We start from the raw sequence: 25,305 nt of genomic DNA on the forward strand, positions 1-25,305 counted from the left end.
TTAACAAACCAACGAACAAAATGATATATTATGGAAAACTATAAAATACAATACACACATTTGACATGTTTAAATGAGGACCCCCTTGGTGGTTCTAGGAATATTTTATATACAATTGTGTTTTCTATTTAACTTATTTTACTATGATTATTTTTGTAATCATGCATGGTGTTTTTTAATTAACCTTTTTTTTTTATATCTCATGTCCCCCTGCAGTACCCCAACGTACCCCTAGTGGTCCGCGTACCCCATTTGAGAATCACTGTTCTAACTGATGGAAAGTGCAGACAAACGTTGTTTTTGGAGACGATACTTAAGTAGCTTTTCTGTTCTTCAAAGGAGGAGCAGGACTCATGCAAAGATACTTTCAGACCCAGTGTGATCACCACTCTGCAGCAATCACTTAAAGGCCTGCATTAAACACTAATCAAATGAGGAAACATTTACTCAAGATATAAAAATGTTCTCCATTAAACCATGAATTGTTTAGTTTGTAAAAAATTATTAAAAAAACATAAGAAATATCATCATAATTACCCAGAGCCCAAAGTAACACCTTCACAATGTTTGTTTTGTCCAAACCCCAACATTATTACCAAAACATAACATTTATAAAAACATTTAAAAAAAATAAAAGCAGGACATGTTGAATTAAAAAGTTGGAACCGTGACATTTTTTTTACATTTTTTCCTAAAAATGACTACAAGATTATCCAAATAGGCCATTTCTCTCTAAATCTACTAATCCTTTCAGCTGATAAACTGTTCTTATCTCATTTATGACAGAGTATCATATTTTACCAGCTCATCATATGCCAACATCTGAATTGTATACTGTAACTATCAAAAAGAATATTTTTCTTTTACGTAGAACGGCATTAGAGACAAGGAACTCGAATGTGTCCTTTAGTAAATGTTATTTGTAATGTTCCACACCTGTAAGATACGGTATACCATCTTCAGTCTGATTCAGGCTGCTTTGTAACAACTTGTATGTCTCTGCATGTTAAGGTCAATATCACACATCAAACAGCAGCTCTTACTGTATGACGTCCTCCGAGGGAACCAGCTTCCCTCCGTCCTCAGAGATGAAGCTGATCAGAGTCCTGACGGAGGCTCTGGACGATCCTCCGTTGGAGCTCCACACCTCCAGGATGTTCACGGTGAAGCCCAGAGCTGCACCCAGAGAACTGCAGGAGACACATGTTAATAACATGGAGAAAACATATCACTGGTCCCCGGCTTGAGCTTCAACATCAGGATCCATGTATTTGTGATCCTCTCCAGAATGGAAGTAGTCATCACATACAGAGCATCAGCTAGTTCCTGAACAGTGTCCTTCACATGCTGATATCCAAGAGAGGGAGTTAGACACAAGATGGAGGAATACCGGTTCTTCTAGGTAATCATACATCCTGTCATGTTCAATACTGAGTTTTTTCTGAAAATGTTGGCTTTTTTCTGAAAATGTCAACATTCTGACTTTTTCTCAAAATTCTGACTTTTTCTCAACATTTGGACTTTTTCTCTAAATCTCTAAATTCTGACTTTTTCTCAAAATCTCAAAAAATGTGTAAAAATTCTGACTTTCTCAACATTTGGACTTTTTCTCTAAATCTCTAAATTCTGACTTTTTCTCAAAATCTCAAAAAATGTGTAAAATTCTGACTTTTTCTCAACATTTGGACTTTTTCTCTAAATCTCTAAATTCTGACTTTTTCTCAAAATCTCAAAAAATGTGTAAAAATTCTGACTTTCTCAACATTTGGACTTTTTCTCTAAATCTCTAAATTCTGACTTTTTCTCAAAATCTCAAAAAATGTGTAAAAATTCTGACTTTTTCTCAACATTTGGACTTTTTCTCTAAATCTCTAAATTCTGACTTTTTCTCAAAATCTCAAAAAATGTGTAAAAATTCTGACTTTCTCAAAATCCGGACTTTTTCTCAACATTTGGACTTTTTCTCTAAATCTCTAAATTCTGACTTTTTCTCTAAATCTCTAAATTCTGACTTTTCTCTAAATCTCTAAATTCTGACTTTTCTCTAAATCTCTAAATTCTAGCTCCACGTCAGAAATGAGCATGCTTGTCATATGTCTCTCTCCATAGAGGCTGAATCATCCTGATGCTCTTCTAGCTAATCTCACACCCTGTCATGTTCACAGCTGCAGTTGGGATACCTTTGTTATCACGTTACTCTCATACTGGAAGAGGACATTCAGTATTTCCCCAACACATCTCAACAGGATCTCCACCCTGAGAGAAACTCCACTCACTTCTCCAGCTCTGGGACCTTCTTCTCCACGGTGTTGGCCGGCTGGTTGATGGAGATCACGACGATGTCTCCGCTGCTCGCACCACCCCGCACCTCCACCTGGGGGCAGCAGAGAGGGGTTTAACTCACATTACATCAGTTAGATATGGATTAGAGCAGGAAGAAGGCCTACAACTGTTTTTAGCTGTATCATTTATTCTTTGTTCACCTGCCTGGAATAATGTCTGTGGTTAATTTAAGATGAAGAGATTTTAAAGGTTTGTTCGAAGTAAAACTCGGGTGTTTCCATACAGAAGAAATCTTTATTTATAAATATGAGTGATTATTAATGTCTAACGGGACATCATTTGTATGGAAACAGCTTTCATCATTCCTTCATAAAGTCTTAGATTATTATCATCACGTCTGTTTGGAATTCTCTTTATTTTTGTTCAGATATACTTTACATGTATTTTTCACAACAGTTAATCGTATTCGTTTTGTAGTTGCATGTGTCTTTCCACATTTGTATACAACCTTTTTAAAAGTTATTATAGTTATATAACATTTCCTACTTTCAGGAAGTTTTTGTTTTACTTGTTTTTATTTGTACAAACGTTTCTCTTTTTATATAATAAGTACATTTCTACTTTAATCTGCACTCTACCTCTGTTCCTACATGTTCTAATATAAATATTAGCTTTTGTATTTAAATTCTTCTTACTGAGTTTATGAATGCACCATTTTACACAACAGCAAATTCATTGTATCTGAAAATCCTAGAATAAACTACATTTCTGATTTGCATTGGAGTCCCTTTCTAATGATTCAGGTTCAGGTGATTTATGTGCACCTGTAGGTAGATTTGGTTTGCAGATCAAAGACAGGGGATCCATTATGACACACGTTATAAAACAACACACACACACATATCTAATAAAAGTCCAACCTGCTCCGTCACGTCTAAAAACATTTATAAGCACTAGCACTAACCGCTGCTTTTAATTGATATATTCATATCTCACACGGCACTAACTTTTATTCATGTACTACACGCCTCAGTGTATTTATACATTTTACATCTACCTTTACTTGTATATCTGTATAGTGCATTTATTTTGACTGCTGATAGATGTGTATATAACTGACTGGTTACACCCTCTTAATTTCGTTACACTCACTGCTTGCATTATGTAATGACAATAAAGTAATCTGATCTAATGTGTGCGATGGCTGCTGTAATCAAGCTGTATTCTGTTATATCACATCACCTCCACCCTGGTTGTGGCGCTGAGCCCTCGCGGGTCGGAGGCCTTCAGCCCCACGGTGTTCAGTCCCGAGAGACTCTGAGCTGAGACGACGAACAGCAGGCCGGAGGACGGGTCCACGGCGAAGAACTGAGAGTCCTCTGTCAGACTGTAGACCAGCTGAGCCCCCTCCCCTAAATCAGGGTCCGTCGCCTGGGGAGACAGCACACACTTCATCAGAAGAGACTCCACTACCCTGAATACCTGTAATGGCATCAAGGGTTTCCTCGTGCCACTACAGAGCGGGGTTGACGACACGCAATCCAAAACAATACGCAGCCAAAGGTTTTCAGTCAAAAAAATGAAATGTATTAACAAAAAAGAATTGACTTAATAGTCTCAAAATAACAAATCTTAAACAATATTTCGGCGATATACTTTCCGATATAAACTAAACTATACTTTGTTTGCAGTTTATTTGCAACACCAATCTCTGTCTGCAATTTGCGGTAGAAAAACGGTTCCGCTCCCCGTCTCCGAGCACGCCGGCTGTCCTCAATTACCTCACTTAAATACACACCGGAAGAAACAGATCATATTTACGATATAAAATTAACAATCATTTCATCAAAACATATTCACCATGGCAATATAAATCATTTTCCATCATTAAATCATTTATCAAATTATGAATCGAAATAATAACTTTGTGGCTCTAACAATACCAATTCATTATCTCTTCAATCCGCGGTGTTTCATTCCACATTCAGTATTTCATTTATCATTCAGTTGTGAATGAATGTAAAACCTGTACCTCAGTTTTTGCATTAATTCTCAATTGAATGATAAATAAAATACTGAAAGTGGAATGAAACACCGCAGCTTGAAGAGAAAATAAATGAATATTTAGACATAACTGTACCGCTGCTCACAACACTTTCATAATCCGTCCATCTTTGTTTCTTGTAGTTTGTTCTTTAATCTGCTCTCTTTACGGCACTGTTAGTGTAGTTGTATTATTATGATTCCTATTATTATGATGTTTATTGTATCTTATTTAACTCTGGCACAAGAATTTATTTCGGGATGAATAAAGTCTTATCTTATTTGATATGTAACATTTTACTTGCACTATTTTTAGTAATTTATCTATTTCTTCTTGAACTTGTTAAGGTATTTTTAAGTCTTAAGTATACTGTATAGTAGGTAGCACTGTTGTGGGAGACAGAGACTCTAGATTTGAATTACTGTATTTTTATGTAAGCTTATTCTGAGTAAAATGATGAAGTGATGAAACGTCGGACAGGTTTAAAACAACTTCAACAGGACCAAAGTGTTTTTCTACTTTATGACCTTTTTTATGGCCTACTATTCTATGTGACTGTTTATGTCCTAAGGTCAACAAGTGGCTGGAAAAAGTAGAGAATCAGGACCAAGATATGGTATTCAAAAGTGAATTTACAATATCAAATAGATGGAAATGTGGTTGGAAAAAACATTTCTTAAATTAAGTAAATATCATGTAACCATATTATTTAATGAAATATGAAACAGATGATGTTTTGAGGAGATGTCATACAGTATACTGTATATATATGTATATATGTTGTGTTTTACTATAAGTAGTACAACTACAACAGCCTGATTGTTTGTGTGTTAATGACTGCACTTTGTTTTCTGTAATCTAAGGATAAGGATAACAACACGTTGAAGGTAAAGGACGTGCTGAGAAGTGAACAGGACGGGAAATGCAACATTGTGTATCGGCACAATAAAACAAAATAATAAAAACATCGTCTTAGCTTATCAACCTCTCTGAGTTTACAGCCTGCCGTGTTTCGGTTCAAAGGTCATCACCGAGGAGAAACTCGAAGCCTCCTTCCTCCTGTGAAGAACCTGTTTTCCTCACAGCAGCTGGGTGTGTTTACCTTGACGTAGACGACGGGGGTTTTATACGGGGCGATGCTGAACACAGAGGCTTTATAAACCTCAGAGGAGAACTGTGGAGCCTCGTTCACATCCTCCACCTCCACTCTGACCTGGAAGAGAGCACAACTTGTCAAAATACTGAACATACTGACAACAAATTAAAAAAGTTCGAAGATTTCTTGTTCTTTTTAGAAGCCGTTGACAAACACCGGAGATCTTCACAGATATGTATTTATACAGTTATCACTAAGTACATTTTCCTGTTTTTTCCTACATACTTTTATTAAAGTTAGGGTAGGTAAGAATGGTACGGAGCTATGGAGGGTTCATTGAGAGAAAAATAAATAAAACGTGGCCTCGTTTTACTTTCTCGTTCGCACGAGTTAATAAAGCGTGCGCACGAGTTAATAAAGCGTGGCCTCGTTTTATTTAAATTGAGGGATTCCTGTCCATGACTCACAGAATCTGCTGCCCACAGCTGTTTTATAGAAGGAAAACCTCCGTCACTTTATGAAATCTCTGTGGCACCAGTGGCCTGTACTACAAGCAGGATTTGCTATTTACACTATTCATTCATGAAGTATGACGCTGCGCTGTCAGCACGCGTCTCCATGTTTGTGATTGGTCAAATGTTGCTAACCCCGTCCCTTTCACGTGAACGCGCTCTCAGCCAGACGGAGAAACCCTGGTTGATTTACTGAGTTGATAACCAGCTTCGTAGGACCGTTTAGCGACATCGCGTTTGTTAGGGTTAGTTAAGCCGGGTAAATCAAACATATCCAGGGTCTGTTGAACTGGCAGTAACGTGTCACTCAGCAGAATCTGAGAAGAGCAGCACCAGCTGCAAAGAGCGGTGCCTTTTACTGTTTACTTCACTGCGTTTCCCTTCATTAGAACCGCTGAATAGAGATCGAGGCTGCTACGTTCAACCACACACACCTCTACACACATCGAACTACCAGAGTATTCCCCCTCGTTTTATGAAGGAGATGTCCTGTCACCGGGGCGCATGATGTGTGTGCGTGTGCTCAGCTCCGCTCTGTGTGTGCGTGTTCGGTGTGTTTGTGTGTGTCCGACACCACCGGCATTTTATTTCAAATTACCACGCAGTAATTTACACAAATCTGGTTCTCCATAGTTATATGTGTATTCCCAAGTGAAATAAATTCGTTTAATCTTAATCTCGATGTGCTATAGTCCTGCCGGAGTAAACCGGAACGAACGATACTATCATAAACAAATGCCCACACACACACAAAACGAGGCCACGCTTTATTAACTCGCGCGCACGCTTTAGTGGGCACGAGTTACTAAAGCGTTCGCACGAGAAGGTATCTCGTGCGAACGAGAAAGTAAAACGTGGCCACGTTTTATTTATTTTTCTCTATATGAACCCTCCAGGGCTCCGTAGAAAGGAGAAACCAGCTCGACTGCGCTAGAATGTGAAAGTACGCAGCCGAAAAAAATCTGCCCCTTCCTTCAGACTTCCTCTCAGAGCCCCTCCCCCAACACACACGAACGCGCACATGACCAATGAGGGCACGAGATAAGTTTGTGCACAGATGGAAGACTGACAGGCAGGTAGGCCATCCAGTTACTTTAGCCGGCTCAGATGATTGGTCGTGCTTTTTACAGCGCTACGGCTTCCACCACAGATGACATTTGTTTATGGATTTTTTTGTCAAAGCATTTCATGTATTCATTGCTATCGGGATGTTAAGAGCATTCCATGGAATATAACAAAAAGTGTTTCTGAAGTGAATTACCTACCCCACCTTTAAGTGGGACTTTTACTGACTGAGTATTTCACTTTTTCTTAAGTAAATTGCTACTTTTACTACTTGGATACTCGTTAGAATAGGTTAGTCAACTCTGTGAACACGTTTCAACTTTGAGGGTTTCATCCACCTTTATAAAAATATATGTCTGCATAAAATAAATATTTGCATGACTTTGCATCACATTTTGAGATTGCAACTCACTTTTGATGACATGCAATTAAAAGTAGTACATGGTGGGTAGAGTAAGCAATCACAAAAAGGGATAATCTTTTCAGTTCATCTGTTGATTGTTTACTTTGCGTCAGTGATTAAGAAAGGGACATTTCCCTCAGAATTACCCAGAGCCCAAAGTGACACCTTCAGCTGTTGGTTTCGTCCAAAACTCAACATTAACCCTCAATTATTACAATTGAAAAGCCCAATGTCTTCATATGTGTGAAGCTGGAATCAGGTTTTTACAAATACGATTAATTTCCCATCAATTCCCTAATTGCTTGACGGACAAACTGTTACTGCTGTACTCATTCATTTATAACAAAATCACGTTTCATAAGTTCATCAAATGCTAATGTCTAATTATTAATGTCTAATTATTATAATAAAAAGTTAAAATAATGTAATTTCGAGAATTAGTGAAGTAGAAGAGTGGTGGCATCACATTAAATAGTACCTAAAATGTGAAAAGAAAGCACTTGTTTCACTTATGCACCAACACTGAGCAATGGTCTGGTTTGTTTGAAGTAAATATGTCAGCGCTGATTAGTTTGTATCCTTATGGTTTATTGCACTTATTGTAAGAGGCTATAAAAGCGCCAGCTAAATGCTAATTGTAATGTAATGTGTACTTTAACACTGTACTTGATTAAATGTATTTGGTTACATTTCTCAACTGCAAAGGAGTATAGCGTATAAGAGTTAATATGAACTGTATAAAATGTACTGCAGGTTATGGTTTCCTGAGTGAACCTGAATATTCAGCACAGGTCTATGTGATCAATACGAGTGACAAAACAGACCGTACCATTGCAATGGCAGACGTGGGGGGGGAGCGTGTGTCCACTGCCTCCACGTCCAGGATGTACCAGTCCTGCTCCTCTCGGTCCAGCTGTGTTCGGCTCAGGATGGCTCCGCTGGCGTCCACAGAGAACAGGTCTGTGTGTGTCTTCAGTGAGTAAATCACATCGTAAATGGGACTTCCTGAGGCGGCGGAGACCTTCCCCACCTCCCCCCCCGCCGGCTGGTTCTCAGGGAGGCTGAAGTTGTAGGAGGAGCTGAGGAAGGCCACGCCCTCCGACAGGCTGGCGACCCTCAGGTTCACCACCACATCGGCTGCAAGAACACACAATTACAGAAGTTAGTTAGCGTAACAATCAACTATCGGACAACAAGCTGCTACTTTCTCATGCAAGAAAATACGACAAAAATATTCGTTAAAATCCCAAAACAAAACACGAGCGGCTTGATTAGAATCAAACAGATTTTAGGCGAATTAATAAATCATTTTTAATTCAAATGTATGACTGTCTTTGCTTTTTTGTCAATAAAAGAAAAATTCTAAATAAAGTGATACAAAAAGTACGACTTCTTTAGTAGCTGCATAATCAGTCATTCCTGTTCAATGAAACCTTTGTCCTGCTTATCATGTTTGTTATTAAAAACCTGACAGCTGTACATTGTTCATTACAGTCTAATACAGGGGTGTCAAACTCAATGTCATCGAGGGCCACATTCGCATTATGGTTGCACTCAAAGGGCCGGTTGTAACTTTAAGAATATATCATATATATATATATATAAATATATAATATATATAAAATAATGTATTATATTACATGATTGTCTCTGCATTAGATTATTATCGGATAGAGGGTAATAATAACATCATAATTAACTACCTCTGAAAGCAGAAGTCTAGGGCAAATAATTGCAATTCTCTTCAGTGACAATGTCACAAAATGATTTAAAAAGAAAAGTCGAATTTAGAAAAAAATGTAAAAATCAAGAAAAATAAGTGACATTTTGAGAAAAAAGTCAAATTCTAAGAAAAAAGTAAAATTTGAGATGCATTGTGGGACATGTAGTCTATGGGTAACGTGCTTCTTGTAAAGCGACATGTAACCATTTAATAAACATATGATATTACGGGCCTTGAGTTTGACACCCCTGAACTATTGTTAAAAATATAATACATTAATATTTTATATATTTAAATATATATAAATATTATTGCAACTTCTTAACACTTCCTCCCCCATTTTAAACTTATATTATACATGAAATAATAAATAAACGCCTGACATTGAAGCTCAAACCAGAACTTAAAAGTGAGTGGACTTGAAATAAAAATAAAAGCTACTTCAGTTCTGTAGAGTTGTGGAAAGTGGAGGTTGAGTCACATGATGACATCACACTGACCGGTGGAGTTCAGCGGGGGTCGGCCCTGGTCTGTCGCCATGGCCTTCAGCACCAGCGTGGTGTCCTCTGTCACATCAGCAAGGTCAGAGGTCAAGGTCACGGCCCCAGTCTCACTGTTCAGCGCCAGATATGGAGAACTTCCCTCTGAGAAACTACAACAGAGAACCAAAGAGAGAGATTATACAGACACACTGGTTCAAGCAGAAACATGTCCAGGTCATCTGGGACCCAAAGCATGCTCTGAGCAGAGAATATGAAGTGCTACCATCTAATGGAGATCACTAAAGTCAGACTGAAGCGTCCTTTGTGCTCCAGCCAGTCCTCTCAGTGAACACGGCGCTACAGATCAGATGCACGCTGAAGGCTCTTTGAGCAGCTTTGCTCTCACTGACCGTGATGCTATGTTCAATGTGTGTTGTTTGTTTTCATGTATTGTGTCTTGATATTTGTCTCTTGATGTTACAGCTGGAGCTGCTGGGATGCAAGGAGCATTTCAGACTTGATCTGAACCATTAAAGTGTTATCGTGTCGTATTTTATAGCCGAGATGAAAACACTCCACGTTCCACCATCATGAGTTCTTGACATTTCAAAGCAGACCTTGTATGAAAGCAGAGTGAGTCAGCTGATCTGACCTGTATCTGACGAGCGAGTTGTTCCCTTGGTCTCTGTCGGAGGCGGACAGCGTCAGCAGCAGCTTGCCCTCCTCTGCGTCTTTGAGCAGGACGCTGCTGGCGAAGCTGCTGGAGCTGAACTCGGGTCTGTTGTCGTTGACGTCCACGAGGCTCACTCTGATGGTGGTGATGTTCTGGTGCACAGAAGTCAGTAAAGGAGGTTAGGATTGTTATATCTCAATCTTTAAATAGTCTTTGTGTTTGGTATAATCGATTACAATTTAGATCAGGGGTGTCAAACTCAAGGCCCGGGGGCCAAATCCGGCCCGCGACTTCATTTTCTGTGGCCCCGCAAGAGCTTGCAAAGAAAATAATCCGATTATTATACGGTTACATGCCGATTTACAGAAGCACGTTGCCCATAAACTACATGTCCCACAATGCATCTCGTTTTGTGCCATGTGCACTGAAGAGACTTGCAATTATTTGCCCTGGACTTCTGCTTTCAGACGTAGTTCATTACTAAGTTATTACCCTATCCGATAATAATCCAATTCAAAGGCAATGATGTAATATAATACATTATTTTATATAATATATTTATATATTTGTATATTTATATAGTCTTAAAAGTTACAACCGGCCCTTTGAGTGCAACCATAATGCAAATGTGGCCCGCGATGAAATTGAGTTTGACACCCCTGATGATATCGATATATATATTATAGTTCCTCTTCTTTGCCAGGTATCAGGTGCCATACTAGACCTGATTAAAACGACAGTTAGCAACTTTGTTCAAAATACATTATATCATATTTGATTTTTAAGCTGTCACTATTTCCTCACAGAGGTGCATGAGACTGATAGAATAAATAAATAAAAGTGCTGAATTTATGAGATAGTCTTAATGCTCAAATGAAAACAACCAATCAGAACGTGTCCCTTATTGGTTGTTTTCATTCAGATGCAAGAGTTTTGCAAATTCCATGAGAAGCACAGGAGGAGGCAGAAGAACATTAATTTCTTCAAAGATTTTTTTTTTCTTGTGCAGTGCAGTCAGAAAACAAATTTGACATTTTCTCTCTCCTTCGTCTCCTACCTCTCTCTGTGGGCTGCCGTTATCTGAGGCCTTCACCACCAGCTCATATGTGTCCTTGCTCTCCCGATCCAGAGGTCCGACAGCCAGCAGCATCCCGTCCTGAAACAACAGAAGAGAAAAGTAACTAAGTACATTTACTCAAGTACAATTTTGAGGTACTCCATTTTCTGCTACTTTGTACTTCTACTCCTCTCCAGTTCAGAGGTACATGGTGTACTTTTCCTCCACTACATGTGTTTAATCCCTTTAGTTACTTCACAGATGTGGATGAAGGATGTGAAATCTAATCAAGTGTTGAATCAGACTTTAGTTCCACCTGGAGTAAATCCACAAGCTACCCTGCAGTCTACAAAGTCCTTCAGACTAGCTGCACCTTCACCAGCTACCCTGCAGTCTACAAAGTCCTTCAGACTAGCTGCACCTTCACCAGCTTTGAGAACACTTTCATGATCAATCATTATAAAACATATCATATATATTATTCTGAAATGGACCAATCTGCACAACGACTACTTTTACTGTCTTTCACTATATTTAGATGAGAATACTTTTCTACTTTCACTTGAGGAACATTTTGAATGCAGGACTTTTACTGTAACAGAGTATTCCTACACTCTGGTACTTCTACTTTTACTCAAGTACAAGATCAGAGTACTTCTACTTTTACTCAAGTACAAGATCTGAGTACTTCTACTTTTAGTCAAGTACAAGATCTGGGTACTTCTACTTTTACTAGTACAAGTTCTGAGTACTTCTTCCACCTCTGTGGAACACCACACATGATATTAGAACCTGAGCGCTGCTGACACAACAATATTTCCCCAATCCTCTCTCTCATGGCCTCACCTCTCTGAATCTGAACAGTGGGTGAGGGGAGGTGAGGGAGAGGGTGACTTCTCCATTGGGGCCGAGGTCGGCGTCTGTGGGCACGATCATGCGGATTTCTCCAGGGTTTTTCTCGGTGTAGTCGCCCTCCGGGACCTGCAGGGGGTCGGGGATGATCGGGAACTGCGGGGCGTTGTCGTTGTAGTCGAGGACGGAGATGTTGAGCTGAGCCGTGGAACTGAGCCCGTCAACCAGCTGATCCACTGCCACCACCTGGAAACACACACAGAACATCATGGTAAATCAAAATGTATTATAGCCCCAAATCACAAGAAATGCCTCAAAGGGCTGAGACAAAGTAAAAACAAAATGCAAACGTCATAGCATAAAAATGTAAAACATAATACACCATTATACATCAACGTAGGTATCGCCATGTTATAAAAGCATGTGACTGAAGTGATGGTAATGTTGAATGGAAACTAGGTGATGGTATCGATATAGCGCTTTCACGCTCTCTCTAACCCTTCTACATTTACAAGTCAGCATTCACCCATTCACACAGATACAAGGTGTCACCTGCTCGGGGAAACCCAAATTCATACACACTCACACACTGTTCTGTATTTATTTTAATTGTTCTATGTCCTATATATATGTTGCACGGTTGGAGCCTGTGGCCTAAGTTTTTCATTTCCATATCTACACTGTACCTATGTGCACTTGACAATAAAGCTTTGAATCTGTTGGCCAATTTGGGGTTACGTTTTGCCCATGGACACATTGACAGAGGGGGCTGGGAATTAAACCAGTATATCTTTGATGGTATATGACCATCTTCCTCCTGAGCCACAGCCCACCTGAAGTCAGCTGAGGAAAAACCCTCTTCCCCGATCTTTTTTAAAAATAAAATAAAACTATAACACGCTGTTGTCAGATGGTACAGAAATATTTTAGTTATTTAAATGTATTTATTTAAAATGATATATATTTATTATTTATAGTAGTTATTTTTCCCGCTCTTATTGTGCAGGCCTGTGAATACACTGCAAACATATTGTGTGAATTGTTAAGATATTATTATGAGAAACCAAATAAGTTAAAGTTACATTCACAAATATTTTCCAAATCTTAATGAAAGTAATTGTGAAGAAAGGGAGCAAACTGTTAGGATACAATGATACAAAGTCACAACATGTTTTTCCCTTGTGAAATGATTCTTGATGAAATGTTCTACTTCTAATACTGTCTAATATAGATATTTATTTTGGGAGATTTTCTTTCCATTATCAATGAAATGTTCGTCTTAATTGAAGATTAGGAAATCAAAATATCTCCATAGTGTTGTAAACTATTTTTGTTAACACAATCAATACCAAGATATGCGACAAATAAGTGTATATGTATCAGACAATGCTTTATTTGTTGTGGTACCATCCCAGCTGTGTGGTCAGACCCACCGCCTGTCTTGTGAGTTCTCCGGCCGAAGCTCCAAATAAACTGTCAGTGTTTGCCATCAAAGCTCCTGACTCCAATTGCTTCAGAAGTTTCCCCCACAGTATTTATATTTGTACCTGTAAAATGTAGCTGTCCTTTGTCTCTCTGTCCAAAGTGACGTCCTTCCTCAGGGAGACCACACCTTGATTGTTGATGTCGAAGGTATCGTTGTTGTAGACGAAGTAACCGTCAGAGAATCCGCCCTGAAGAAGAAGATACGCGTGTTGAATAACTGCGCTGACTTCATAGTCAAAGGTAATCGCAAGCACTGGTTCTTATCTGAAGTAACATGCAGAATAATCTAAAAAAAGACAGGGATAGTCTTTATAAATGACGTCAGTGTGAAGCAGAAGTGCTGAGGTCCAAACTGTTAAGTGGTTAAAGCTTTAAGATAAAGAAACTGCGACTGAAAATACAAATATAACTGGATCTCTTTCACCAAACAGATCAGACGAACTACAAATCCATTTTTTGGAGTTGTGTTTGAGTTTGAGACGAATGCTTTGGAAACAAATTTGAAAATTAACAAAGAGAGACATTATTTTTCAGATATATTTGAACAATAATTGATTCAGAGGAGAGGTTAATTCTTCATATAAGGCGAGTATCTCATAGAGTGCCACAGTGACGCGTCCTAAAACCAGGAAGTAAGCTTCTTCCGGTTCCGATTTTGTCTACATGTCTACCCTACTTTTATAATTTTCGAATCATAAATCGAATCGATAGATTTATGATCGATATATTTATAAATCTATCGAAGGAACCCATGCGCAGCTTACTTCGGGGTTTAGGACGCGGCACTCTATTGTGCCAATAGGAGACAAGACAAGGGCTAAGATTGAAGGCACCTTGTGAAGTATTGTATTATAGTGCTGTGGATTCTTGTTTATCAGTGTCACAAGGCATACAAAAAAGTGCCTTGAAATATACAAAACTAAATAATTGTATTGTTTTCCCAAGATCACCTCAAACTAAACTTGTTTGCAGGTAGCGCTCTGACGCTAGCATTTCCTCCAATCTTTCCCAAAGTAGTATACATTTAAAGTTATTTCTTCCTTTTTTACATTACATACTGTTGTTTCATGATTATTGCCAAATTCCCTTTAAGAAAATGGTAATACAATATCATTATTAGCAGACGCTTCAGCTTTTTATTTTGTATTTAATTAATTCAAGTGTTGAAGTCAGAAGCTAAGGTAAAAGATAAAGCAAAAATGACCTGAAACTGTACTCATTGTTAAGAAGTACAGCCTGTATCTTTCAGTCAGAACACAACTAAACACAAGGAGTATGATCTTATAGAGCTCGCAATGTACCGAATAATAGTTTTGTTATTTGACTCACCTCATCTCTGTCAGTGACCTCCAGGCTCAGGATGGACGAACCCCCAGCCAGGTTCTCAGAGACGGTCACATCGTATCTTTCCTTACTGAACTCAGGAGGGTTGTTGTTCACGTCCTTCACCTTCAGCACTACAGAGCCGTTCCCTACCAGAGAGGGAGTCCCGCCATCGGAGGCCTGCACCACCAGCCTGTACTCCTTCACCTGGCTGTAGTCCAGAGGTTGGAGCAGACGCAGAGTCCCAGAGGAAGAGTCCAACTCAAACACAGGAGTATCTGACGAAGGACTCTGCTGGAAAACACTGTAAGTAACTCTTCCATTTGCTCCTTCATCAGGGTCTGAAGCTGATACGCTTAGCAGGATTGAACCCGCTGACTCTGTCTCCAGGACTTCAGCTTGATACTCAGACTCGGAGAACTTTGGGATGTGATCGTTGATGTCGGTGACTTGAATCAGCAGGGAGGCTGAGGCGGAGCGGACTGGACGACCCTGATCTTCAGCCACCACCAGCAGCTCGTACTCAGCCTTAGTCTCCCTGTCAAGTGAAGCAGCAACACTCACCATGCCAGAAACAGCGTCCACAGAGAACCGCCCCTCTCCTCCTCTCAGGGAGTATCTGATCTCCTTGTTGAAGCTGCTGTCTTTGTCTGTAGCCGGAACAACAGTAACGTTGGACCCAAGCTCCGCGTCCTCTGGGACTGATTTTGTGACAGAACTCGAGGTGAAAACAGGACCGTTATCATTGACGTCTGTGACTTGAACTTCCACCACGGCACTGTCGCTGCGGGATCCGTCAGAGATGGAAATCGTCACAGTGTAGTTGTGTGGAGCCTCGTCGTAGTCTAGCTTCACTTTAGTGGAGAATTCACCACTGTTGGAGATGGTGAATTTCTCGGATTCTGTGACAACTGTGAGAGTCGGAGGATGCTCAGCAGATAGTGCGAGGAAGTTAACCTGAGCACACAAGCAGGAAGAACGGGAAAAATGATTTGTCACCAACTTCTTTAAAGAGGCACTATTATACCTTTGGGGGTTTCTCTTTCCTATAGTGTGTTATATAGGGATGTGAATGCAAATGGTCTGCAAAGGCTAAAATCCGTGTGTTCCCTCCAGAGAGAATTTCTTGATATTAACAACTTACCGTAAGAATAACAACTCCTGGCTCCTGCTCTTCTTCTACGGTGCCACGGTACAGTTTTTGTAAAAACTGAGGTTTCGAGTCACCAGGAGCACGAACGTTCACCCTAGCTGAGGAGGAGCGGGATATCGTGCCGCCTATAAGACAAGTGGGGAAGATTATCAGACTCATAATATTGAGGGTGGCGTAAAAAGAAAAAGTTGGACATCGTTCCCTCTGATTCAACCACAGGATAAAAGCTTTCCAGGTGGTGCTCCGCTATACAGCAACCAGTGAGGTTTAAGCATACCTTCAGAATTGATTTTATTATATTTCATTTGAGGATTGTTATGTCTATGTGTTTAATATTACATTACATTATATGTTACTTGTTAGACGCTTTTATCCAAAGCGACTTACATGCTCAATACTCTGGACAATCTCCACAGGAGCAATTTGGGGTGAAGTGTGTTCAGGGACACAACGACATGCTGACTGCAGTGGGGTTTGAACCTGTGCTCCCCTGATCCGAACACCAGCGCACTATGCCACTGCGCCACACGCCTTAAGTACTTTGAAATGCTGTTGTGTGAAATTGCAGTCTAACTAACTAACCTTCAAATCCCAATAAATAATTTGCGGTGCGTGTCTTCAGACGTTAGCTTGGAATTTGATGTAAAGCCTAAGTAAATGGAAAAGTACAATAAAGTAAATAAAGCCTTTTTGAAAGATGCAACTCAGTAGGGTAGTAAATCAAAGTATGTGAGATCACCCATGTGTCTAAGTTGTGATAGATATATTTTATAATCACCAGGACTTTTATACAGCCAAAGTCCAAGAAGATAGAGTAATTAAAAGTCATTGAAAGATTCAGACCACAGGGATCATTTTAGGAAAACAACAGAAACTAATTTGAAGGACATTGATGTTCACAGTAGGATTAATTATTTGAGCCACACAAATACTAAACAATCGTACTTGTAGCTTCAAAAGTTGTGATTTTGGTCTGATTATCTCTTTAACCCTAACAGGCTAAATCATCACAATCAGAAAGCGTGAAAGTGCTGGATATTCAGAGAGATATTGCTCAGATGTACCATCTCTGGCTGTTATGAAGAGAGCGAACTCCAATAGCACGTTTTCCTCCAGGGGAATGGGTTTAGCCAGCGCGATTATTCCACTGTTTTCATCGATTGAGAAGTAGCCGTCGTCGTTCCCAAATTCAATCGAGTATTTGATCTGCCCGTTCTTGTCGGCATCTAGATCTTCTGCCTTAACCTTTGAGATAAATAATACCAATTAGCCTCTGAGAGTCAACTGGAAATGATAGAGCAACAAATATCAACAGAAAAAAGCTTCAAGCTTAAAACTATAACAATGTCATAGTTAACAATAATGCGATAACTAACCTAAAAGAAGACTATTAGACTAATCAATTAACTTTGTAGAACATTTGGTAATGACATGACTTAATGAAGGGTTACATTGGTGTTTTATAATCTAAATTATAACATTGCAGTCCAATTTTCAGCTGCTGGTTCTTCGCTTAATACTGGACAAATTAATAATAATACTGGACAAATACTGGACAAATTAAAACAATTGTTGATAAAAACATGGGAAATTAGGGGCCAGGTTAAAAACTACCAATGTTACACTTTATGACATTAAGTTGTAAAAATGCAGGGTTAGTTATAGAATATTTAGCCGTGAATGGCAGATATAACCATCAAATGTATGGCAAATGGAAAAAGAAAGGGGCCTCAAATTGAACCTTGAGGAACTCCATATTATCTTTCTGGCAAACCACCTTCAAATATGATTTTCAATTTGTAATTTTATTTCTTAATTGAAATGTAACTCTTTTTTTTAAATGTTATTTTACAATATTTCAATCAGAGTATATATAACCCTTAAAGCTTGCCATTTAACAAACGTGAGATTGATATTTGTCAATTATGTCAAAATTAGCCATGAGAACTATCTTTAAATGCATAAAAACAAGACAGCTGCTAGTATAAGTTAAGGGGATGGACATGGTAGCTCGTCAAATGCTTAACACTGGAAAACAATATCTGAATGGTAGATGAAAAATTACCTAAAATGTTAACCAGATGAATAACTGTGTGATCACTCACCTGGACCAGCGACATTCCCTCTGTTTGATTTGCATACACCTTTCCCTCGTAAGTGTTACTGGTGAACACAGGACTGTTGTCGTTCTCGTCCAGAAGAGTCACACTGACTTGCACCGTTACATTAGTGTGGGGGGGATTCGCCTCCCTTGCTTCAATCTGTAAATAACAAAAGAAAAGCAAAGTAAAGCACAGAATGTAAACAGATGCAGCCCTGTCTGTTTTCCATACTGTAGGGCAGTGTTTCTCACTGGTGGGGCGCAGAGATGTGATAGGTGGGTCGCGAAAAAAAAAAAATTATTTAAAAAAATAAATGTTTTTATAGTGTTTTTTTCACACTGGTGGAATATCAAAACTACGGCCCGCCCGGGGTGCACAACGCATCAATGAAAGCGACCCTCTACCACACAAAACAAGACCTGTAGATAACCCAATTTGTGTTCTTTGAAATTGAAAAGGATATTGCATTGTGTTTGTTACTTTCGTTGCAGTTGTATGTCTTAAGTGTAATGCTTTTATTTTGAAGGCGAGTTTACGCTGTTGACAGTTGTTGTTTCTATGGAAACAAGAAATGTTTCACAGCGGGCGGAACTTGTCATAAAGTCCGTGATAATAAAGCCCACCCATTTAGAGGGAAGATATGATTGGTCAATTGTACTGTCATTTGACATTACTCTCTCGTTCAGTTTAAATTGCATACATTTTATTTTAGTAAACACTGAAAACGGGTCCCACAGACCCAAACAGCACTCAAAGGTTAAAGGTAGCATATAATAATGTTAATATGTGCTAAATATATACACTGCAAAAAAACAAAAAAGAGGAGTAAAAGTAGCTCACGACTTGTTTTATTTTTTGAAAGTAGCTCTCACCCTAAAAACGGTTGGAGACCCCTGTTATAGAACGATACATTTGACAATTTTATGCTTGGCCTACCATTTTATTGGAACGATGAAGAACAGGTGGGGCTTGAAAAGGCCCACCTGTTCAAAGTGGAGAATGACAGAAAAAGTTTGAGAATCACTGCTGTAGGGGAATAATTTGCCCTGCATGTCCTCCTTCGCCCTCTGACGCAGATGCCCAGCCTTGGACAGCCGTTATCTTCCATAAGGAGGGGCTGCCCAAGCATTTTGTTGTTGTTGCAGTTTGTGACCGGGCAACTCTCTGTCAGAGATAGTTATTGTTGTGGGACACCTGGAACACATCCGTCTCGGGGTGTAGATGACCCCGAGCCATAACCAACAACTAAAGTTGATTCAGTTTCCACAGCTGTTTAGTCTATCTAATGAAGAATGTTGATTACCCAAAGCAAACTAGTTAAAACCTCATACGAGAGGAAGGGTTCTTCAGAATTCATTGTGGCATCTCAACCGTGTGCTCAACTCGTGGCCCGTGATATGTCGTGTGAATTCTCCGGCCGAAGCTCCAAATAAACCGTCAGTGTTTGCCATCAAAGCTCCAGCTCTCCTCGTGTATCTCTGAGTCCTGTTTCCAATTGCTTCAGAAGTTTCCCCCACACGTACTACTGTAGCTAGTGGCATTTTGTGGCAGCCAATCACAAATCAACACTGTTTGTTTCCCACCATTTTTAAATAGTTCTAAAAGAGCAAGTATTGTGATATTTAAGGGTTTAGTTTTAGACTAAAACGATCAATACATGTATAAACTAAGAAAACAATAATGGTTAAACTGCTATTAGAAGGACATCAATGAGCCTCACAGTATCTTTTATTATACCTTCACATTATCTTTTTTGGCATTTGGATTGTCTATGTTGTACTCTATTAACTTTTTATTTATGTGTACTTAAAACATCTATTACGTCCTGGCAGAGCGATCCCTCCTCTGTTTCTCTCTTGGGTTTCTTTCATTTTTTAAATTAAATTTGATATTGATTCATTTTTGCTCTGGGTGACATTGAACCATGTACACAACATTCATTTTGACTCAATCCCACATACCCTTCCTGCTGCCGCAAATACTCACTCGAGCACCAATTGAATATTAATCTGCCAGTTATTCAATTTTGAATAAAAAACAATGTCTTTTGTATCAAAACTGGTATTTCAAATGGTTAAAACATCAACAAATCTTTAATATTTCTGAATATATGAATAAAGTAAGTCTTTGATGGGAACCCGATAGTTTGGAGCTAATGGTAAATTCCTCCAAATATGGATTACCTGAAATGTGAATCTTTCAGTGGTCTCTCGGTCCAGAACTGTGGAGTTCTTCACTCTGACCGTCCCATCAGCACCGACAGAGAAAGGAGCAGAATCTGGAACGATCCGCAAAGTTCCCACAAATCCTCCCTGTGGAAAGAGCATCATGGAATAAATTACTTAATGAGGAATTATTGAGAATTTCACAAAGATATATAATATTTTAAAATATCCACCTCGTCCAGGTCGGTGACGACGGGTTTGAACAGAACAGCATCCACAGGAGAGTTTTCCAGAAGAGTTACGGAGTAGTTGGGCTTGTCAAACTCTGGAGGATTATCATTCACATCCTCGACACTGACGGTCACCAAAGCGGCAGCCGTCTTCAAAATGTCGTCTGTCTGGGCCGCCTGCAGAGAGACAATATTACAGATAAACATTAATTAGGACGTTTTGAATTCTGTATTCTGTACATGAACTGTGGTCTGTTAAAATCCAGATGAAAGCCATGTGTTGAATTGCTTTGACTGCATTCTTTTACACGTGTGTCTGATTTGGCATAATCTTTTAAAGGTCACCTAATGCTATTTTTAGGGAATAGCATAGGTCTCAGATATATACAAATATATAAAAAACATGTCTATGAACTGTTTTGGTTAAAAAACCAAACAGATCACCCATTCTAGCCATGCCTCATATCCCTCTATTTCACTTCCTGTTTCAAAAGTGCTGATTTTGGGTATAAACAGGTCTCTCTTGAGAATGAGGCCCTGTGTCTCAATGAGAGGTTCACCTGTATAAATAAAGGCTAACAATAAATAATTTTAATAATAATAATAATAATTTTTTTTTAAACTGAAAAAAATAAGAGGGGGCGGAGCTTATGTCGGCTCATGCGGGACCTGGCAGATACTGTCGAAAATACTGCGGTGATGGAACGCAAGGATTATTAGATCAAGGATTATTTCTGAAACAGTCTGGAGCTCAAAGGCTTTCTCTCTTGCCGGTTATACCACGAGGTGAGTTCCTTTTTATTTCCTGCTTCTTCACACACATGCTCTCCAGCACAGGTTAGCTCTGAGTGTTAGCGATGCTAATGTCAACACCGACCATATTACGTCCAAAACAGTCGGGCATTGTTTCTGATAGCAAAGTTTCTGATAGTGCTGTGGGTCCGCCGCTGATATGACGTCATATCGGACGCAAATCTGAATCAGCTCCGTTGTAGCCCCGTTTTTAGAGATTTGAGTACGGAGGAAAAGAGAGAGGATTTTATTTTCTGACACTGCGTGAGTTCCCTGACACACCAGGGACACATATTTATGTATAAAAGACATCAAAAAGTGCATTTTGCATGATAGGTGTCCTTTAAGATTTAAGGATGGGTAAGCATAAAGGGGCAGAGTCATTAGCATTCATCAAAATTGTCTTAATTTCAAAGATATTCTTTGTAAGCATGTACATTTACATTGAAAATTGGATATGTAACATTTTTGTGTCCCCACAATACCGACAATAGCTTACGTTCTCTCCTTGCTAATTAAACATTGCAATGCAGGGAATGCTAGCGTAGCCCTGTCCTCAGCATTTAAAATAAAGCTATACTATAATGAAGTAATAAGAAAAAGGGAATACAACTTTCAGTTTCGCTTCCTGATATTTCAGCAACAAAACTAACAACACAAGTACATTCAAATGATACAATGACACAAAATACATAATATTATTAACAGTGTGCAGATACAGTAGAACATGTAAACGTGTAGATTTTCAAATGTTCATATGTGTATAATGTTGCATGTTTGTGTGTGTTTCAGTTTGCTGTAATATTGTCTTTAAGCCAATTAGCTAGCTGCTTGTTTTAGATATTTATTTATGTTGCAACCGAGCTCTTGAAAGAAACAAGAAAACAAGAACGAATTTGTATTTTAATTTAATTTAAAAGTGCTACATGACTGGGATTAGATGTTCTTGTTACAGTATCCTCCATGAAGGACCAAAGATAGGTTTCAGTACCTTGATGCTGACGTCGATCACACGGACGTCCATTTCCTCTCTGTCTAAAGCAGTCGCCACAGACACAACCCCACTGCTGGAGTCGATGTTGAAGTTACTCCGATACTTGTCTGGAGACACTAAACAAACAAACACAATGTTAAATATTTGGTGTTTCAGTCTCAAAAAAGTCTGAGCAGTTTGTTCGTTCTTGTCGTTTACCTGCACTGATGCTGTAAATTAAAGGAATCATTATCCCTTTGTCTCCATCCTCAGCTTTTATCGCCGCCGGCTCAATGGTCTGGAAATGCCCAACCTGAAATATGAAATGGGTTTAATAAAAAATAATCAGCAAATCATATTTAAAAGCAACATTCAGCAGTGACATGTTAGAAAACAATACAAATATAACTATTTAATGAGCAGAGATGTTAAATGTACACATTATCTTAGAAATACAGCAACAACCTCATCACTAATTGACTGTATATTATTTTAGCATTTATTGTTGGCTGGCATTGCAAAGAGAGACATGTTTTGGGTTCAACCCGTATGCATCAATGGGGACATGATTTGCTTTCGAATTTTCAAATCATTTTGGCTGTGATCTACATTGTGGTTAGGATGTGTTTCAATTATATTATACTATATATTTTATATTCATTTTTTTAAATTACTTTTCAATGTTCAGTTCTAAAAGGTTCAACTTCAGCTCCAATAACAGGTCAATAATGAAGTGCATAAGATATGTTGTTTTGCATTATATTTTGTAGGTTAAAGGGGACACATTATGCTCATTTTCAAGTCCATATTGGTATTTTGTGCCAGGGGTGTCAAACTCAAGGCCCGGGGGCCAAATAAGGCCCGTGACTTCATTTTCTGTGGCCCCACAAGAGCTTGCAAAGAATAGAATATGTTTATTATACGGTTACATGCCGCTTCACATAAGCACGTTGCCCATAAACTACATGTCCCACAATGCATCTCAGATATGCATTTTTCTCAGAATTTGGCAGTATTTTCTTCAAAATATGCCTTTTTCTTAGAATTACCCTTTTTCTTAGAATTGTTCTTTTTTTTCAAAATGTTACTTTTGTTTTTTGACTTTTTTATTTTTTATAATTTGGCTTTTCTTTTAAATTATTTTGTGACATTCTCACTGAAGAGACTTGCAATTATTTGCCCTAGACTTCTGCTTTCAGACGTCGTTAATTATGAAGTTATTACCCTATATACAGTCTCTGGTTATTACCCTATCTGATAATAATCCAATGCAGAGGCAATAATGTAATATATAATACATTATTTTATATATATTAAATATTTATGTATGTATTCTTATATAGTCTTAAAGTTACAACCGGCCCTTTGAGTGCAACCATAATGCTGATGTGGCCCTCGATGAAATTGAATTTGACTCCCCTGCTCTACTGTGACAGAGAAACTGCCTCTGGAGGGCCTCTTTAACAGACTCACCTGATTCTCTTGAATGAAGGCCTGGTACACGTTGTAGCTGAAGAAGGGATTCAAGTTATCAAAGTCCACTACGTTAATCGTCACAGCGGCCGTGTCGTTGAGACCCCAGTTATCCTGCAGAGAACACAGATCAGTCAGGTTCTCATGTCCCCTTGGCTTTTTAAATAATTCTGTTTAAAGTTGCAAATATGTTCACTTACCCGGGCCGTCACAAGGAAGTTGTATTTCTGGACTAAATTGTAGTTTAAACGTCTCTTCAAAATAAAAGCCCCTGAGTCCAACAAACTAAAGTCTTCTGAGGTTGGTGCCTTATAAAAAGAAAACAACATTAACAGATTTTTGTTACACATCATGACACGTGATTTTGAGAGTTAAAGATTCAAGACAATAAAATAAGAATCATAATGTTGGCAGTCTGGTCACTTTTTGTCGTAAGAATCAATCACTGTTTGTGAGTTAAATGAAAGGCAGTCATACTTTGACAAAATTACCAAATACATGTTTTTAACCATTAGGAGTTCATGTTACAAATATACTATTTTTCAATCAGAGTCAAATAATCCAAATAGCTAAAAAAACATCTTCATATAGTACATCTGCTCTCAGCCACAGTGCATCTAAAGGTTGTGTCTACTATGAATATCTGATTGTTGATTAAAACAATTCTTAAGCTACTTTACTCTTATTATAGGTGTAAATAATAATAATAATATGAGTTTATTATTATAATGATTATATTATTATTACATAGGAGTATGTCACTAAGTTGTTTGCTGTAGTGCTGTCTCCATCTTTAGCCGTAACTTGGACAACCTCGCTGTCCACGTCTTCAATCTAAAAAAGAGAAAAGACTGAAATGACGCACAGATAAAATAAACAAACATCATCATCAAGCATCAGAATCAGATATTTGTCCCGCAACGGGGAAATGTACGACATTATAACAGCAAAGGTACAATGCAGATTAAAGTAAAACGAATAGACTTACATATCATATACAAAACTAGGCACACATCAATAAGAACACAATACAAGAATAACAGATAAGAACACCATGGTAAAACATAAGTAGCAGGATTTATTTCTAAAAAAGTGACCATATGAAAATATTGAAGTAGCTGGTAATGTTTAAAATTGAAAATAAATTCAAAGCAAGAAATATGAAACGTAAATTGCACGTGAGTTCATATTGCACATGAGCGGTGGTATAGAGTGGTGCGGGGATGACGTATTTACCCGGAAGTAATCTGTGCATGGGTTCCCTCGACAAAATAGCAATGGGATTTCTCCATAGGATTTTTGTAGCTCGAAATAAGGTCTGTGGTTGAAACACATTTAGGAGACGGATCACGTTTTGTTCAGCCGGATAATATCCACATGTCTACCCTACTTTTATAATGTTCGAATCATAAATCTAAT

General features: G+C 38.6%; 2 protein-coding genes across 2 annotated transcripts in view; both read right to left on the reverse strand.

Moving 5' to 3' along the window:
* Positions 1-25,305, reverse strand: part of LOC117450830 (protein SPMIP3-like) — a 349,252-nt gene that overhangs the window by 256,407 nt on the left and 67,540 nt on the right. The gene's annotated exons all lie outside the window — the stretch shown is intronic.
* LOC117453111 (cadherin-23) overlaps positions 1-25,305 on the reverse strand; it is a 51,190-nt gene that overhangs the window by 5,325 nt on the left and 20,560 nt on the right. The window contains exons 9-29 of the mRNA XM_034091986.2: positions 24,634-24,720; positions 24,087-24,194; positions 23,887-24,000; positions 22,633-22,726; positions 22,432-22,550; positions 20,652-20,825; positions 20,437-20,565; positions 18,257-18,412; positions 17,216-17,396; positions 16,143-16,276; positions 15,005-15,955; positions 13,738-13,863; positions 12,185-12,436; positions 11,339-11,437; positions 10,261-10,433; positions 9,627-9,778; positions 8,233-8,540; positions 5,430-5,540; positions 3,526-3,714; positions 2,277-2,374; positions 1,044-1,190 (exon numbers count right to left, since the gene is read on the reverse strand). Coding sequence (XP_033947877.2) covers positions 1,044-1,190; positions 2,277-2,374; positions 3,526-3,714; positions 5,430-5,540; positions 8,233-8,540; positions 9,627-9,778; positions 10,261-10,433; positions 11,339-11,437; positions 12,185-12,436; positions 13,738-13,863; positions 15,005-15,955; positions 16,143-16,276; positions 17,216-17,396; positions 18,257-18,412; positions 20,437-20,565; positions 20,652-20,825; positions 22,432-22,550; positions 22,633-22,726; positions 23,887-24,000; positions 24,087-24,194; positions 24,634-24,720 — 3,902 coding nt within the window. The remainder of the gene's footprint in view (positions 1-1,043; positions 1,191-2,276; positions 2,375-3,525; positions 3,715-5,429; positions 5,541-8,232; positions 8,541-9,626; positions 9,779-10,260; positions 10,434-11,338; positions 11,438-12,184; positions 12,437-13,737; positions 13,864-15,004; positions 15,956-16,142; positions 16,277-17,215; positions 17,397-18,256; positions 18,413-20,436; positions 20,566-20,651; positions 20,826-22,431; positions 22,551-22,632; positions 22,727-23,886; positions 24,001-24,086; positions 24,195-24,633; positions 24,721-25,305) is intronic.

Source organism: Pseudochaenichthys georgianus, chromosome 1, assembly GCF_902827115.2.
Source record: "Pseudochaenichthys georgianus chromosome 1, fPseGeo1.2, whole genome shotgun sequence".
Lineage (NCBI taxonomy): Eukaryota > Metazoa > Chordata > Actinopteri > Perciformes > Channichthyidae > Pseudochaenichthys > Pseudochaenichthys georgianus.